The sequence below is a fragment of the Bacillus rossius genome, chromosome 6 (genome assembly GCF_032445375.1).
Source record: "Bacillus rossius redtenbacheri isolate Brsri chromosome 6, Brsri_v3, whole genome shotgun sequence".
NCBI lineage: Eukaryota > Metazoa > Arthropoda > Insecta > Phasmatodea > Bacillidae > Bacillus > Bacillus rossius.
Window position 1 is genome coordinate 65,311,250 of NC_086334.1, and position 19,395 is coordinate 65,330,644.

Here is a 19,395-nt window from a genome sequence, read left to right on the forward strand (position 1 = left end):
AACACGTGACGATCTACAGGACGTGTTTAAGACCATTAGATAATTCTATATGATATGTCCTTCTATAATTTATTATAAATTGTGCGTTTCTGAAATAATATTGCACGATGCCATGACAAAGTGACTTTATTTCGGCGAGATTTCATTCTAGCATTATGTTTAAAAAATTCCCAAAAGATGCGGAATACATATCAATTTCTTATAAGTTGTTACACTCCATACACAACCAAGCTCATTACATTAGTTTGCCTTTGATACACCGTTTCGAGGAAGGCCAATAAAAGGGTGCTTATAGGAGATAGTGTAGAGATGAATGATTAAAAAAAATTATAAAATATGTATATTAAGGATCGCAATAAGAAACGTTATGTAATCCGAAGAGTCATAGAATTTTATTTTGAGGGGAAAAAAATTGTTAATTTTATCAGAGGAACTGTAAGAGCTGTGAAGTACACAGGGGTAAAGCAGCAAAGTGTCATTTGAGGAAATTATCACAGGCAGAGCATTTAAAAAAAAACTCCTAGTGAAAATCAAACTTCTTAAAGGAAGGTGACCAAATAAGGTAGTGCAGTGTTACACCGTCTCACTCGCATTTGGAAGGAGACGGATCCGAATCTGACCAAGGCATGCGCATGTCGGCTCTCCATCGTTCCAGACAATTGCTGTGGCATGTTCCGTTCCAAACACCTTGCACGTGTCATTTCCCGTCCCCCTTGGCGTGTCTCCCTTGTGGCGTGTCTCCCTTGTGGCGTATCTCCCTTGTGGCGTGTCTCCCTTGTGGCGTGTCTCCCTTGTGGCGTGTCTCCCTTGTGGCGTGTCTCCCTTGTGGCGTGTCTCCCTTGTGGCGTGTCTCCCTTGTGGCGTGTCTCCCTTGTGGCGTGTCTCCCTTGTGGCGTGTCTCCCTTGTGGCGTGTCTCCCTTGTGGCGTGTCTCCCTTGTGGCGTATCTCCCTTGTGGCGTGTCTCCCTTGTGGCGTGTCTCCCTTGTGGCGTGTCTCCCTTGTGGCGTGTCTCCCTTGTGGCGTGTCTCCCTTGTGGCGTGTCTCCCTTGTGGCGTGTCTCCCTTGTGGCGTGTCTCCCTTGTGGCGTATCTCCCTTGTGGCGTGTCTCGCTTGTGGCGTGTCTCCCTTGTGGCGTGTCTCCCTTGTGGCGTGTCTCCCTTGTGGCGTATCTCCCTTGTGGCGTGTCTCCCTTGTGGCGTGTCTCCCTTGTGGCGTGTCTCCCTTGTGGCGTGTCTCCCTTGTGGCGTGTCTCCCTTGTGGCGTGTCTCCCTTGTGGCGTATCTCCCTTGTGGCGTGTCTCCCTTGTGGCGTGTCTCCCTTGTGGCGTGTCTCCCTTGTGGCGTATCTCCCTTGTGGCGTGTCTCCCTTGTGGCGTGTCTCCCTTGTGGCGTGTCTCCCTTGTGGCTTATCTGTCCCTGATGACCTTTCGTTTGGCCTGGAAATAACCTAGTTAATTAAAAAAAGCGAGTCGTGGGGATTATCAACAGAAGTGAAAACTTAAAACTTTGATTTTAAATGTGTAATATGACATAATTTCTACGTGAAACGAAGCAAGAAAATGATTTTGTTATTATATCAGTACCATGTCAGCATGATATCATTTATCCTTACATATATTTTAGTCACAACAGATGTCAGTGGTATGTCAAAATTACGTAAAAATTCACTACCTAGCTATGACTTACCAGTGATGTCAGACCTAGGTCATGTATTCACGTGGTCAAATTAACTTCACTTGCTGCAACTACAGCATGTCCGTAACTCACAAGATTTTACCCATCCAACAAAGAGTCCAACACGCACATGATGCAGTCGAGTATATACAATGTATTAGTGTATATATGCGTATACATGTACACAGGCCGCTGCGATTCGCCAGTCTGGCGCAACACGTCACTAGCATGTCGGTGACGCGAACCCATAAGTTTTGCCCCTACCAAAAATTCGCCCAACGCGGCTAAAGAAGTTACTTCAAAAACTACTCATTTGCGTGGCAGGACACTCACTCACGGCCCCAGAGTCACCCGTGGCCTTTCAACAGTAGGTGCTAAGAGGATACAGAAGGTCGAGTCGTGCTTGATGACGAGAATATAAACAACAATAATAGAATCTGAACACTTGACAGAATTCGATGGGATTGGTTTTGTTAGCTAAATATTTTCATTACGGAGACCTTCTTGTACAAATATAGTCGATAGAATGATAAGTTTAAAAAAAATCAAATGGTTTTTAATAAAATAAGAACTTGAAATCAGAAAAATAAATACAAAAAAATTTTTGTCTGTATGATTATTAAAAATACATAGGTAAAACATCTCCAATAACAAAATCTTAGAACAAAAAAATATTACCATTTTAACCTAATTTCAACTTATTAAAGCATTATATTATACAATTGAAGAAGTAAATATTGGAATATATTTCGAGGTTTTTCTTATGTGTCTTTAGTAATTTTACAGCCAAAATTTGGTTTCATGTTTTATATTTTTGTTTGAAACAATTATTTTATGAAAAACAAAAACAGTTTGAAAGGTTTCCCATAACTATACACTGCACTTACTGACTATGAATGTAAACTCAGGTCTCCGTAACGAACACATCTGGCCGACAGAGCAAACAGACTCTGTGGCAGCTCACGCCAGGACCTGGTGGGTCGCACGACGCCGCACAGCGCCTCTCGGCTCGGGAAGCCTTCATTTCACAGACGAGAGAGACGCACCCGCAGTTTTTTCCCGTTCTATCTCATTGTATAAACCGGCGTGGCATTAAATTTTGCGGTCGATTAGGATAGGTTAGCGACATCATAAATACTTTAAAACATTGTGGACGGTTGGTTATATTAGGTAGGTACAGCTACATTAAAAATACTGTAAAATCATTTTACGGTTGCTTAGCAAGTATTAACTTTTTAATGTGTAGCTATCCAGGGGTCGGAAAGCGTTTACATGATTTCACAGTATCTTTAATGTAGCTATCCTAAGCAAATCAACCATCCACAATGTCTTAAAGTATTTATAATGTAGCTAACCTAACCTTTTACAATGAACAAAAAAAAACCGAAGATGCACGATCAGGCGTTTGGCTCTCTCGTCTGTGAAAAGATGGCTTCCCTCTCGGCTCCGGCATGGCAGCCGGCACGGGCTCTGCGCACTTGGGCGGGCCTGCGGCTCTGCGCACTTGGGCGGCCCTGCGGCTCTGCGCACTTGGGCGGCCCTGCGGCTCTGCGCACTTGGGCGGCCCTGCGGCTCTGCGCACTTGGGCGGCCCCGCGGCTCTGCGCACTTGGGCGGCCCTGCGGCTCTGCGCACTTGGGCGGCCCGGCGGCTCTGCGCACTTGGGCGGCCCCGCGGCTCTGCGCACTTGGGCGGCCCTGCGGCTCTGGGCACTTGGGCGGCCCCGCGGCTCTGCGCACTTGGGCGGGCCCGCGGCTCAGCGCACTTGGGCGGGCCCGCGACTCTGCGCACTTGGGCGGGCCCGCGGCTCTGCGCACTTGGGCGGGCCCGCGACTATGCGCACTTGGGCGGGCCCGCGGCTCTGCGCACTTGGGCGGCCCTGCGGCTCTGCGCACTTGGGCGGCCCTGCGGCTCTGCGCACTTGGGCGGCCCCGCGGCTCTGCGCACTTGGGCGGCCCCGCGGCTCTGCGCACTTGGGCGGCCCTGCGGCTCTGCGCACTTGGGCGGCCCCTCGGCTCTGCGCATTTGGGCGGCCCCGCGGCTCTGCGCACTTGGGCGGCCCTGCGGCTCTGCGCATTTGGGCGGCCCCGCGGCTCTGCGCACTTGGGCGGCCCCGCGGCTCTGCGCACTTGGGCGGGCCCGCGGCTCTGCGCACTTGGGCGGCCCCGCGGCTCTGCGCACTTTGGCGGCCCCGCGGCTCTGCGCACTTGGGCGGCCCCGCGGCTCTGCGCACTTGGGCGGGCCCGCGGCTCTGCGCACTTGGGCGGCCCCGCGGCTCTGCGCACTTGGGCGGCCCCGCGGCTCTGCGCACTTGGGCGGCCCCGCGGCTCTGCGCACTTGGGCGGCCCCGCGGCTCTGCGCACTTGGGCGGCCCCGCGGCTCTGCGCACTTGGGCGGCCCCGCGGCTCTGCGCACTTGGGCGGCCCCGCGGCTCTGCGCACTTGGGCGGCCCCGCGGCTCTGCGCACTTTGGCGGCCCCGCGGCTCTGCGCACTTGGGCGGCCCCGCGGCTCTGCGCACTTGGGCGACCCCGCGGCTCTGCGCACTTGGGCGGCCCCGCGGCTCTGCGCACTTGGGCGGCCCCGCGGCTCTGCGCACTTGGGCGGGCCCGCGGCTCTGCGCACTTGGGCGGCCCCGCGGCTCTGCGCACTTGGGCGGGCCCGCGGCTCTGCGCACTTGGGCGGCCCTGCGGATCTGCGCACTTGGGCGGCCCCGCGGCTCTGCGCACTTGGGCGGCCCTGCGGATCTGCGCACTTGGGCGGCCCCGCGGCTCTGCGCACTTGGGCGGGCCCGCAGCTCTGCGCACTTGGGCGGCCCCGCGGCTCTGCGCACGTGGGCGGCCCTGCGGCTCTGCGCACTTGGGCGGCCCTGCGGCTCTGCGCACTTGGGCGGCCCCTCGGCTCTGCGCACTTGGGCGGGCCCACGGCTCTGCGCCCTTGGGCGGCCCCGCGGCTCTGCGCACTTGGGCGGCCCTGTGGCTCTGCGCACTTGGGCGGCCCCTCGACTCTGCGCACTGAGTCAAATGATTTTAAGCAAAGTTGGAACTTTATTTAGATGACTTTTTTTCTGACTTAGCTTAGGTAAGAAATGTTGGTGGTAACAAGGCTGACGCGGACTTTCCCTGCTTTGAAGCCGCCCCTTAGCGCGCATGGACAAGGGCTGAAGTGCTGCTGCACGTTGTGGTCTAGCTAGCATGCAAACAACTCTATTTCTATGCTTTGTGGGTTAGAGTCTCGCCTAGAAAACACATTACACGTTTCTTTTTTGACGTGACAACGTCTAATAAATCGATGAACGCCGGCTGCACGCACGAAAAAGTGTCCCACTACGGATGTCCCACTACGGATGTGTCCTTTTTGCTCATTGTACGCATGCATGGCATCTCTCTTCATGCTCATTGTACGCATGAGTGGCATCTCTCTTCCACTCGACTGGAAAAACCTTCGATTTGACTTTTCAATCATATTTTCGTCGTTTGAATTATTAATATTATGTAATTTAACGATAGTCCACCGATTTTCAGCACAATCGGTACGGTTATTTAAAAGTAATGTTGAAAATTCAAATACGTTTTGAACCAACAATGGTGTTTTACAGTTACACATAATAATTCAAATTACACCCGGGATCTTTTGCACAATGTTTTAAAAAATATTGTAACACATTATAAATAAGTTTGGTGTATTTGGAATGCGTATTTGTTATAAAATCGTGTTCATATTATTCCCCTACCGTAAACAAAATTTTTATAAATATATATATAACATCTGAAACTACATTACTTTAGTATGGCCTCGTGGGCGTGTGGTTAGCGTACCTAACTATTAAACTAAATATTATCTTTAAAAGATTTGTGCAATGGGAGTGCATGACTTGAGTAGTATGTGAATGGGCATACTGGGACAGGGTTCAGGGTGTGGATTGTGATTGTCGGCGTCCGCCATCTTGGATTCTGACGTCACGGCGGCCATCTTGGATTGTGACGTCACGGCGGCCATCTTGGATAAGCGTAACGTGACACTTTTTCGTGCGTGCAGCCAGCGTAATGGGACACATCGTAACGGGACATAATGTAACGGGACAAGTAGATCACGGCGGCCATTTTGGATCCGCCATCTTGGATCCGCCATTTTGGATGACGTCATTGTGTTCTAGAAAATTCCGGTGATGTGTTTTCCGCCATATTGGATGATGACGTCACCGTTGCAATTTTCGTTACGGTCGCCATCTTGAAATTTGGACACCATCTTGAAAATCTTTAATTATTATCAGATTTTAATGAAAAAAATTCCAAAATTCATCAAAAAATTAACTTATTCGAATTCTGATTGATTATATCGATTCCCATCCTTGGTTCGATTCCCGGTGAGTGCAAACATCAGATCCTTCCTCCATGAAAGCTATCTAGACTGATCTACCACCACCAGTACCAAGGTATACATCATCAACATGTATGACGTCATGTCCGCCATCTTGTCTTCATCTGCAGGAGACCGCCATCTTGTTTTCGTCTGCTAGAGTGTGCCGATACCATGTAGTATAATTATCTGGTCACAATACTTTTGTCCTCAACTGTTGACATTGACCTTGACCTTAAAATTTGACCTTGACCTTGGCCTTTGACCTTGACCTTGAAATTTGACCTTGACCTTGAAATTTGACCTTGACCTTTGACCTTGACCTTTGACCTTGACCTTTGACCTTGACCTTGAAATTTGACCTTGACCTTGAAATTTGACCTTGACCTTGAAATTTGACCTTGACCTTGAAATTTAACCTTGACCTTGAAATTTACCCTTGACCTTGAAATTTGACTTTGTCCTTGTCGTCCATCATGGATCTGACATTTTATGTTCAGTACATGCTACCAGGAGCTACCACCTGCTGGAGTACGCCATCTTGTGTGTGTACTTGTATTATAGAGTACATTTTTACAGTGCAGTAATCATTTATTACGGAGGTGCCCCCCGCCATCTTGAAATTCGGACGCCATCTTGAAATCATGTAATAATGTAGCTAGAAAAGCGGGAAAAAATCCAAAATTCATCAAAAAAATCACTCATTAATTTACACATCGATTCGATCCGCTCCAGTCCTTGGTTCGATCCTCGATCGTTGCAATAATGTTTAATTTTATGAAAAAATAACTTCAATAAGCCACGTTCAACATTCTTAAAGAGACTTTAAAACCTCTACTACCATCATCCTATAAGCCATCAAGACCACCATATTGAAAATTCGTAATTGTAATGCTAGAGATTCGGGAAAAAGTTCAAAATTCATTAAATAAATTTGTAATCTATATACTGATTGATTAGATCGACTAAGGTCCTTGGTTCGATCCCTGGCCGATACAAAACAACTTTAATTAAAAAAGTACCACTAAAGTGGCAGGTTTGAGAAAATAAAAAACACCACAAGTTCTTTTAAAAAAACTTTTATTACATACATACTACACTACTACAAGTACAAAAAAACACTGACTAATTACTAAAGTTTTTGGTTAAGATTTATTTCCGCATTTAATCCTGTGCTGTTCAAGACACTGTATAGCTGTGAGTCCTGATTTTCGAGGTCGATTAGCGAAATACTTAAAGCACATCTTACACATATAAATCTTCTTTTGATGTTTTGTAACCTGGGGTCTCACAAGTCGGGAGAAGTTCTTGATGTAGCAGTAGTGTGCAGAACCGCTTTCATTTGTCACAAACAACAAATCGAAATGATTTTTTCTTTCTTGTTTGGTTACACGAATCGGACACACTTTATTATCCTCATTTAGCGCATACACATTAACTGAGACTTCAGGGTTATTTTTCTCAAAAACTTTTATCTGATTTAACGGTGGCGGATAGCACAGTCCATCGAAGTTGTACTTATTCTCCAAAGAATAATACCTCTTATCAACACGGTTTTGATGACTTCCCTCGACAAATCTTGCCAAAATACTCCATTTAAAACAAAACTGGTCCTTGAAGTTTTGGCAATTGACTACTGCTCTTTTGTTGACTATCGCCTCAGGTAAGGCAATAAATGATGATGTCTGATGGTATGGAAGCATACTATCACTTGATTCGTTTCCTATGCACATAATCTTGTGACTATCCAGACTGTTACAATGCGAAAAAACCTTATCGCATTTGCCGCACCTATATGTCTCTTTAGAGAGATTGTCAGAGACCTACTGCAGGTTATTGATGCGCCACAATATTTGCATTGATGCGATGTACGCTCTTCATTACTTGATGTCTGGAATGCAGATGATGAAACGTCAGCTGATGGTGGAACAGCACGTATCGTCGTCTCCTCTGCAGCAGGTATCGGGGTCTTCACAGCTGTCGTCACCATTGAGCCCTCCGCTGCCATGGTCTCCTCTGCTAATGGTATCGGGATCTCCGTCTCCATCATCGTTGCTGTCATCGAGGTCCCCGCTGCTGTCGGTAAACATTCTATTCCGGTCGACATAACTAAATGTCACGATACTTAATGGAGAGAGCACGTCCGTACTGCACCGCGGCCAGAGGTGAACTGCGGGCCCAGTCGTCCGAACCTCGCTTATATACCCGCGGTCTACTGGTATACTACATGAGTCAAAATAATGTCTGTATTTAAAATTATTTTTTTATTAGGTACCTAAAAATTGTAGAAATAAAAACACACGAGTTCAAGTTTTACACATTTATTTATAAAGAGTACACAAATACATATTAGGTTAAGGAATCAAGCATTTTCACAAGCAAAGTCTTTAATGCCGCACGAACTGACACGTCGACTCCGGTTCCAACTGGTTCGTTGACTCCGGTTCCAACTGGTTCGCAGGCCACAGGATCAGGAACACAGGTTTCCAGCTGGTCATCTTCTGTGACGTTGACAACTCCGACAAGACATGGTCGATGACGTCTGTGACCACGTCTACGCCTGGGCTTTTGCTCAGTGCTAGTTGGGACAGATTCACTGCCTGAACTTCGACGACGAGACGCACACCGTTTGGACGTCTGCGTAGATGCATCACAGGTCGCAACAGGTTGCAACACGTCCATGTTTGGTGTTGCACATGCAGACGAGGCGACTACCTCAGCGATGCTAGCAGGAAGGATTGTGTGTGGTCTCATGTGATAGACGACACAGTTTCCAGGTTCGCAACAAGCTACCAGCTGCTGAGTCGGTTCGTAGGACACAGGAAAGTGCGCAAACCGCCAATGCTGAGCGTCTCCATCACAGGTTTCTGTATATGTACGTAGATACCCGGAATCCCAGTAGCTGTACTCGATACTGCTGAAGCTAGGTCTTGCGCTCACGTACACGTTAGCAGGATGAAACGTAAACATCTTCTTGCAGGCCGAACGTCAACTGAAGGCACGTACGTAGGTACGTCATTTATATATGCAGGCTCCTACTAACATTGAGTGTGCCATTTCTGCATTAGCTGCGAGTTTGTACAGGCACAGACACGTTCAAACTTGTCACGTAGCTGCACGGCGTATATTGCACTAAGCTTGCGCAGGGAAGGGCAGCCGTAGTCGGTCTGTATATCCACAATTTCAGCTGCTCCGACGTCACACAGTTCTCGTAGCCATTTCTTCTGTTCAGGTCCGGCAACGTAGATTATTTCGTTTTGCAGTAGTAAATCTTCAATAGTGTTTTTCACTTGGTGGTACGGAATTTTTCCTTCGTCCCACTCTAGTCCATGATAATATTTACATAGCCATTCATTCGATCGTTTACTTTTTTCGTCTAGTAGTTTCCACGGATACGGAGGTCGGAAGCTGCGGGTTCGAGTCTTGTCTCCGGAGGTGACGCTAATTTCCTTGAGCACGAATCCATTTTGACTCTGGAAACCTTGCAGGTTGCAGTACATCTTGTGGCTAGCAATGCTCGGTCATAACTAAATTATCATAGAAAACGAAACGGTATTTATGTCAAAATTTTCACAAGTTTGTCTCGACAATTGTATGATGCAAGCCGATCGTGAAGTATCAGACAAAAAGCATAGGTGTTTGGTGGAATATTTCCGCTAGTCGTTATCTCGATCCTACAGTCGATGATGTTTGAATTTATTCGATCATCCTGTTTGGAAACGTCAAACACCATTAACGGTGCCTTGTTCTTGAAACTGCCGGGACTCAGTATCGGTGATTGTCTCTGCCCATAGTAAGCTTGCTGAAACTTGGCATACATTTGATATGCTAGAAGAAATCTTCCACTTTCAAAATCCATGTTCATGTCAACGTACGGATAACTTTCGCTGTTTAAAAATATTTTTACATTGCGTATTTGACAGTTATCGAATACGGAGCGACTTACTCCTGCATTGAGCTGTCTTCCGGTCTGAAGTCCGACGATGATGTATCTTGGTTTTTCCGTAGCGAAGCTGGACTTTACTATCCAATTGATACGCTGACTATGAGGCAAGCCAGGATAAGTTTCCAGGCTCCAGGATCGGAATGGCACATCGAAGTTCTTGCCATTTTCTATGTTCTTCAACATCTTGACTCGCTCAACAGTGCTCACTTGGATGTGGGGCAGCATCCACTCGATAGACTGTAGTGTTAGCGAGACATCTTGGGGGTTTTCTGCAGCGGCGACAATTGCATTAATGTGCGTGTTGGCTAGAAGCAGTACGAGCTCTTGTTTCGAATTAATGATTATATGCTTGTAGTCCTCAGCGAATCCAAGAAGCATGGGCAGAGGAACACAAACTTCGAACTTCCCTTCGGCATAAACCGGAAGCTTATATTCATCCTCGAGAGCCCAACCGGCCATCTTTGCAGCAGACAGTTCATTTGGCGTGAGCGAAAGGTAATTTTTCATAGCAGATGTTATGCCTACATCTCTCGTCTGGTCTACCTCGACACCATTGAGTACATAAGTAATGCGCTCGATTAGGTGAAGAATACCATTGCAGGATATTGATGTCGTTGTCGGATGCGTACCATCCGCTTTTGTAAGCGTGCCTCTTATACGTAGAAATGACTGCGAAGGTAAAGTACAAATATCCTGATGCTGTACAGCAATGCGTACTTCCGATGGTAGTGCGTACGGTCCGAGCAGGAAAGGCTGGTACTCGTGCAATTCCATTTTCGTAATGCTGTCATCAAAAATGACCGGATCTTCCACGTTGAGGATTTCGTCTTCCATATTTATTCGGCACTTGTCCAATACTGAGGAGATACTTTATGTTGTCAGGTGTTAACGCACCGATGTCTGGTAGAGAACTGTTCTTATTCACGGCAATACGATTTCTTTTATAATTGTTCGGTGTTACGAACTTTATGCCCATCGCTTCAAGTGCAGACGTAATGTAATTTCCTCGTCTTGAAAATTCACCAATCGTCCTCGCTGGTCAACGATTCGGACGACGACTTCGTGTGCGCACTTCACGACGACTGGAACGTAAATGATAGCCTACTTTGCGGTACTTCTACCAGTTTATATCCTGGCGGGACCATCGGCGAAAACTCGTGCAGCATGTTGCTTAGTCTTCCGTTGAGATACGTTCCACTTGCCAAATTACAGTTTATTCTTATGACATTCACAGGCAAAATGTTTACTGCGCGCGTAGATTCGTACGTTCTTCCTGTACCATACACCTTTGTTTCGAATCCGAGCATCGTACCTATGGTCCCAGGTTTCGTAAAGTCGACATTTTCACTGCATGTTAGAATGCTTTTTTGAGTGTTTTGATTTCCACGCAGTTGAAAGTCTACATCCTGTGGTAACATATCCCTGATGTAATTTGCAATGTCATCTATTTCGTAAGAGCCAACAGGTAACTGTATTTCATGAGCGGTCCCATCGCTTTTCAGGAAGCAGATCTTGCAGTTTTCCTCGTCGATGTTCGGTATGGCATTATACGTTTGAAAATCTACGAGTCCGATACACCATTCTCCGTCTAAATCCAGAGGCGGGAAATGAACCGCCCGCAGCTCAGATGCGTGACCTGTCAAGGTAAGTGTTATCGACATGACTAATAAATTATCGTCACTGCACAACCTTTAAGTAGCAATTTTTATTTGTCAGCTAATTTTTTTTTGTTAAAAAGCGAAGACACAAGTGTCCGCAGTTTGTTTGATTAGGCTTCTGTTCCGTTTCGTAATTGTAAAACAACGTAGTGGACCGGCCCAGGTACAACCTAAGTTCTGGCGGAGGGCGTAAATTACCAAAACTATCGTAGTACTCGGCCATGTTTCCAGTCTTTACATAGGCCACCCAGTGCGTGCCGCGACCCGCCGACGTGTCTAAATTAATGATGGCACGTTCGTGCGTTTTTGGCTTGCTGGGCAAAGTGTCTCGCATAAACACGCCGCGGAAATTTGGTATTTTAAGTTTGCGTGCGTACTTTATTAAATCTACGTTGGTGAGCGGTCGTTTCGGCAGGGAACTTAGGATTTTTTCATTCGTTTCTTTTTCATGCCACGACCTGTCTTGTGAGGTTGCAAGTAGAGTCCTGCACCGTTTTTTTTACCGATGGCAATGGCTTCCATGCTGGCATTATGTCGCTGTGCTTCTTTTAACTGCTTGCGTTCATTCTTCGAAGTGTTGACTGCCCACACTATACCGCTCGTTGCACCGATGAGACCGCCGAGAGCACCCAATGCAGGCAAAAGCAAAGGAAGAAATCCTCCTATAATCTTCTTGTCGAGAGTCTGTAATTTTTGCTTGGCTTTTTGCACGCCTGCGCCGATCTTGCGTTTCTTGGTCTTGCGTGAGTTAGTCTTTGACTTGATGGAGCTGACTCGACGAGCACCCAGTCCTAATTTCGTCTTTGCCTTCATGATTTTAGATACGCCCCACGCTGCGATTTTCTCTCCTAGCCCCGCGTTCGACGATTTGCTTATTTCCTCGGCTTCCTGTGCCAATATCTGATCTGCTCTGTGCCTAGATTCCAGATCCTTGCTTAATGAATATGCGATATCGTGCTGCTTGCACTTTTCGTCCAGAGAATTAATTCCCACGTCACCGCGAGCTAACCTTTTCGCTAGTTTCGTGCCGGGGCCGCAAAATCTGTAGCCGGGAATGTGTAGCTCGAATGGTAGGTTGTTTATCAGCGAGTTTACGAATCCCGCACCGATGTGTTTTTTCTTCTTACCTCTTCGAGACATTACATGCAACTGACCTAAAATCAATAAATACGATTGCTCTTATAGAATTTCCGTCAGTACAATGCAGGTCGTCAAGCAAGATGTTTGTTTGCCAGTGCGCATTACGCAAGACGATGTATTTAGTGCGCGTGAATCACGACATGGCTTACTGTTGCCTTCTGCCGTACGTTGCATCATAGCGGGACCGTCCAACTGTGGCAAGACGTGTGTTTTACTGAGTTTACTGGAGGAGCCAAACGGTCTTCGGTTCGAGAACGTTTACTTGTATTCCAAGTCGTTGCAACAGTAAAGTACCAGCGCTTGGCCGCTGTTCTACGATCTGTGGATGGTCTGGAGTATTTTCCGTTTAACGATAATACCGATGTGGTGTCTACCGCCGAAGCAAAGCCTAATTCCGTGTTTGTGTTCGACGATGTAATGTGCGAGAAACAAGGCATAATACAAGAGTACTTTTCCATGGGCAGACACGCCAAGGTAGACTGCGTTTACCTGTGTCAGACATACGGTAGAATACCCAAACATCTCCTACGAGACAACGCGAATGTCATAGTTTTGTTTCGCATGGACGAACTTAATTTACGCCACGCTTATGACGATCACGTAAACACCGACATGACATTCCAGGAATTCAAAGACATGTGCTGCTTGTGTTGGAAAGAAGAACACGGATTCCTAGTTATAGTCAAAGACTGGCCTCTATATAAGGGCAGGTACAAACGAGGTTTCGATCAGTTTATCGCCAAACATGAGTCATAGCATTTCGAAATTCGGTCGTAGCAGTCGAGACTTACGTACTGCTCTCAAGTCTCATGACGACGTTATCCGCAAATACATTTCGCTACTGGCTCAAAAAGTAGACAGTGTGAAAAAGGAATTACTTGAGTATCTCGTTGCCATCGACCAGCGTGTGGAAGCCTCGGATTCTCGCATTCGCGACATGATCGAAGTATCGAATGCACAAAGACGGGACGATCTGAGGACTTTTCAAAGTAGTATGAAAGCATCACTATCTCAATCGTCAACAAATTCAGATTTGGTCAAACACAAGAAAGAAGTTTCTGCGAACGAATAAAAAAGTATATAAGGAGGTCTTGCAATAAGTTTTCAGCCAGTACAATGTCGGACCTGGCCAGTGACCTTCATCGAGCTATACAGTCTGTTCGCGAAAAATATTTACTTGCTAGACGAACCAGACTTGCACGCGAGATGGAAAATGAGGAGATATTTAAACCAATCACTAGTCGCCTCGACGAACTTAAAAACAAGGAAGAACCAGCCTTCATTGTGAAGACAGAAGTTGAAGATGAAATGCCGACTGTAAAGAAGAGAAAGTATGAACCGGATCGAGAAGAGGACTTAACAAGTACAGAGTCCATGCACAAGAAAAAAATACCGAAAAAGGGACATCAAGTAAATGCAATGGTCCGACCATACCTGATATCGTTTACGAGCCGGAATAATGACACGACCTACGGAGTGTACAGAAAACATAATAAGTGGTTCCTCGGTGCTAAAGAAATAGACTTTCTACCAGGAAATATCGTGCGCGTAGCAGAGTTCAAAACGCGCGGGACTCCGGGTCTGTACGAATTGCTGTTTCGCAGGGAGCCTAAAGGATATTCTCACAACGACTTACAAGAGTACAAAAAACTGCTAGAGCTAACCAATGCACATTTTCGCGATAACGATCCAGATAGTGGTGTATATAAAGACGTAGATCATGAAAAAATCGACATTCTCGCTAATCTCTTCAGTGAACTAACAATACATGGCGAAGGTTTAAAAAAGCTAGAAAGTGGTCAGACATTTGACTATGTATATTGGGACGATCCCAATGAATTAGTTGATCGCCTTAGAATTCTACATGCTTCGCTTAGTGTAGGAAACTATTCGCACATCAACGAAATAGTCTCCATACTTGAAGAACTGAAGGAAGCCGGCTACATACAATGAGTCGAACCGGAATCGCTCGCGAACTTCATGCTCCTGCTAGACGGAAATACCTTCGTCGCAAAGTCATAGTTCGTGGAATTGACGATTTATTCCAGGCGGACCTTGTTGAGATGATACCGTATTCCCGATTGAATAAAGGTTTCAAGTACATGTTGACAGTCATCGATGTTTATAGCAAGTTCGCTTGGGCGAGACCTGTAAAATCAAAGACTGCAACTGAAGTATCCAAGGCCATGAACAATATTTTGCGTGATGGACGTGTACCGTTGCACCTGCAAACGGATCTCGGGAAAGAATTCTACAATGCAACCTTCAAGGCTTTGATGAAGAAGTATGGCATCAAACACTACTCTACATTTAGTAACGTCAAAGCCTCCGTTGTCGAAAGGTTGACGTCGTCTGGCCGACGACCACCCCAGAGCCCGACCTGCACCCGCCAGTATACGCTCCCGCTAACGGAACACACCCCTGGCCATGGCCCACCCGAGTCAGGCGACCCGAACAGCAATTAAAGACAAAGCCGCGGAAACCTGAGTAGACAAGAGAAGAACCGTACCCATTCCTCCTAAAACACTAAATTAGGATTTTAGCGACAATAAAATCTCTTCCAGACACACCCGTTTGGAGTCTAGCGTAATGAGGTCACGCCTGGCGCGAGAGAGGCCGAGCCTCCCTCGGACGCCATGCCAGTTCGGCAGTTCAGCGCAGCTCATGGACCGGGGCGGACCTACGTCCCACGGAGAGGCAACATCCTTTGTCTACATTGAAAGTAACGTCCGGTAAATATAGTCACTAATTAACCAAACCCCTTTTATTAATTAACCTCTCCGTAAGTACCCGGTCCCTTTTTTCGGTCCAGGACCTAATCCGGCCGCATCAACTTAAGGAAACCCCGCACCACACTTGGTCAACGGGGCTGCTCTTCAGCATACGGCACGGGCCGTCTCCCGCAACGTACAGAACTTTATTTAAGGTCACGCGCACGGCGCTGACCACAAACCCGCAAGGGAACTTGGACAAACTTAATTGCGGTGCGTGTTTCACCACAGTGAGCACAACCCCCGCGCCGAGACATTTGCATACGGGATTGGCCGTCTCCAATCGCGCACCCCCTTAATTCAGTGTACTTTGTATCCCGTATTGTGTATTTCTAACTTGCGTTACCCGAGTAACGAGTGCCACGGAACTTGTGCGCACCCCCTTAATTCAGTATATTTTTGTATCCCGTATTGTGTATTTCTAACTTACGTTACCCGAGTAACGAGTGCCACGGAACTTGTGCGCACCCCCTTAATTCAGTGTATTTTTGTATCCCGTATTGTGTATTTCTAACTTACGTTACCCGAGTAACGAGTGCCACGTAACCTGCACGCACCCCTTAATTCAGTGTATTTTGTGTCCCGCCTTTGTGTTACGAAATTACGTTACCTGCGTACCCAGTGAGACGTCTGAGACATAACAGCATCCAAGGCCACGTAACGCGGAACACAGACAATACGGCGCCACGAAATAACAAGTAAAAACCCCCCCCCGGGGACCTCTGTAGAGTGTTGTATTGTGTACGACCCTCTGAATAAAATGTACGACACCGCCACCTCAACTCCACGTCTCTTATTTAAAATCATCTCACGCAACACCGCCGCCGGCCCTAGTGGGCCACGCAGGGGCACATACATCCACGACCCCAAATTCACGACTAGAAACGAGCTAGTCTGGCGCCCACCCGGACAACACAGATCAAGAACCGCCTTTTCCCACTAGGAGCCACACCGGGACTCGAGCCCGAGACCCCGGACGACGGCATTTGGCGCCCGCTGCGTGGGGCAGAAAATAACGTGAAAAATTTTTTTTTCTCACTTCTGGACATTTTCGAAATAAATTCACCAACAGGCGACAGCGGAGACACGAAACGGCCATTTTGGACACAGGAAGGGTCGAAGGCCAGACAGACCGGCGCGACGAGGCGAGCGGACAAAGGACACTCCAACCACCCCACCCCCGCACGTCATCACGGCGAGGCAAGCAACGGAGCGACGTCACCACCCCCACTCCGCACGGACCGTTTTCGCCTCCTCTTTGTGCGGCTGTCCGGGCACCTACCCCCACCTCGTCACCCCGCTTCACGCTCTCCGCTTCGGGCAACCATCCTGATACCCCCACTCCGCGCGGACCGTTTTCGCCTCCTCTTTGTGCGGCTGTCCGGGCACCTGCCCGCCGCCGATCTCAAACCCGCGCGCTACAACACGCGCCCAGACTACAAACAGCCCGTCACAGACGGCGAACTTGAACGTACAACATACAACTCAACATGCAGGCACCACCTACAGACCTCGTGTGCACGCGTTGCCTATTACCAAGGGAAATAGACCTATTGACGGGATCACTGCCGTGGTACAGGACATGCCAATGCGCGAACACCCGGGACAACGTCACTGAGCAGACCTGGGGCAAGCCCTGGAGCGAGACGTTACTCGGCGAGCCGCACACCCAATTACCGTGGTCATGGGCACCGCTTAAGACGGAGGCACAAGCTAACGTCACACTGGGAGGCATACTACCGACTATGGGCCTCACGAGTGCGCGGACCAATCCGGCACCCAAATACATCCCACCACCAAGCGCAATCACCGGACCAAACACGGGGATGCATACACGCAACCCGTGCTACACAGGGAAGTTAGCACTACCCGAGTTCAGCGGAATAGGGCACGAAGTACCCAGAGACTTCCTAACACACTGCGAGGTCAGACTGGCACGGTCCGGAATACCGACCGATGAGTGGTCGGGGCGAGCGAGCGAACAGCTGAAGGGGACCGCCCGCCAATGGTGGAACACCTGGGGACGCTTCGGCATGCCCTGGGAGGAGTTTGCCATGTCGTTCAACCGCCGATTTGACACGGAACACGCACTGGTCCAATGCACGACACAGTTCTATGGCGAACGCCAACGCGACGGCGAACCCGTCGAGCAGTTTCTGGCCAAGAAAATGCAACTGTTCAATCGAGTAGCACCCGGCGCCGCGCCAGCCACCGCGCTCGCAACCATTACCACCCTCCTACACAATGAACTGCAACCGTTCATGCGGTGTTACCGCGCAGAGGAAGTGGAGGACTACGTCCGACAAGCCATAGACACGGAACGGAACATCCGGGGACTGCGACACTACGACCCCCCGAACACCGACCGGGACCTGGCCAGACGCCCAATGGGTCAGAGAATAGCCAGCGTCCAGAACCGGGAAGCAGGGGGCTACCCACCCGACCGCCCGCGACGAGCCATCGAGGACGCACCACCACCTGGTAGGCCCGATGGGTCATCGACACAGCAGGAACCCCCACTACCGCGATGCCAGTTGGGCTGCCCCGCAGGTACCCGCCACTGGCATGTCGACTGCCCACGCCGGCAAACACCACACGTCACCAACACGTCGGGAAACGCCCACCCGGGGGCACGGCGGTAAAACCAGCGCCTCCGAGCAAACCGAGCCAACCCACACCCGCCGCGGAAATAGCCACACCGCAACTAAACCAGCTAGTCCGTCCCCACGACGGCCTACTCCGCATCCCCGTGGAAGTCAACGGACAACCCACGGCGGCCCTGGTAGACACGGGCGCGAGCCACGTGTTTGTGGCCCCCCACCTGGTACCCCCCGGCGCGCTGCAGCCCCACCAAGCCGAGTTACGGTTAGCAACCAGCACGCAACCGGGAAGGACAGTGGGGCAAGCCGAACTCGAGGTACGCATTCGGGACGACGTCACCACGGTAACCGCCCTAGTGGTAGAGGACTTACACGAAGGGATAGTACTAGGCCAACCATGGTTAGCGAGACAAGATGCGGTGATCGAAATGAAACCCAGACGAGTTTACATTGGCACCCGCGAGCGGCTCACAGTGTACGCCATAGGCACTACCCCCGAGAGTCAGGGGGAGAAGGTAACCTTAGACCAGTTCCGCCACAACGTCCCCCACGAGTACCGAGCAGCAGTGGAACGCGTGTTGGCAGAAAGGCAGGACGTCTTCGCGGTAGCCGACCCACTGAAGCGCACCACCATCACCGAACACCACATCCCGACCACCCACGACAACCCAGTACACGAGGCCCCGAGAGGCTACGGGTTCCGGGAGCAGAGGGCCATCCGGGAGCAAGTGGCGGACATGCTTCGCGACGGGGTAGTCGAACCGTCCAACAGTCATTACAATGCTTGCGTCGTATTAGCCCCAAAGAAAGACGGTTCGCTACGCTTCTGCGTCGATTTTCGGCCGCTAAACGCGATCACGATTAGCTCACCCCCACCTCAAATCAGCGTCGACGCCGCCGTAGCCGGACTCGGCCGCGCGAAAGTCTTCAGTACGCTCGACCTGAAGGCTGGGTACAGGCAAGTGCCCATACGGGCGGAAGACAGGGGGAAAACCGCGTTCACGATACCAGACGGGCGGAAGTTTCAATTTCGCGCCATGCCTTTTGGGCTAAAGTGCGCACCGGCCACGTTCCAGGGAATGATGACCCGAGTGTTGGAGGGGTACCTGGGCCGGTTTGCGATCGCGTACCTCGACGACGTGATCGTCTTCTCCGAGACGTGGGAGGACCACGCCAGACACCTGGCGCTGGTCCTAGAACGCTTGGCCACACACCATCTCACGGCCGCACACCACAAGTGTCATATCGGG

The 19,395-nt window shown here is 49.2% G+C and overlaps 1 protein-coding gene across 1 annotated transcript in view; it reads right to left on the reverse strand.

Moving 5' to 3' along the window:
- Window positions 1-697: 697 nt before the first annotated feature.
- LOC134533458 (nascent polypeptide-associated complex subunit alpha, muscle-specific form-like) overlaps window positions 698-19,395 on the reverse strand; it is a 41,019-nt gene continuing 22,321 nt past the window's right edge. Inside the window, exons 2-3 of the mRNA XM_063370983.1 lie at window positions 3,140-4,652; window positions 698-1,366 (exon numbers count right to left, since the gene is read on the reverse strand). Of these exons, the coding sequence (XP_063227053.1) occupies window positions 698-1,366; window positions 3,140-4,652 (2,182 nt within the window). The remainder of the gene's footprint in view (window positions 1,367-3,139; window positions 4,653-19,395) is intronic.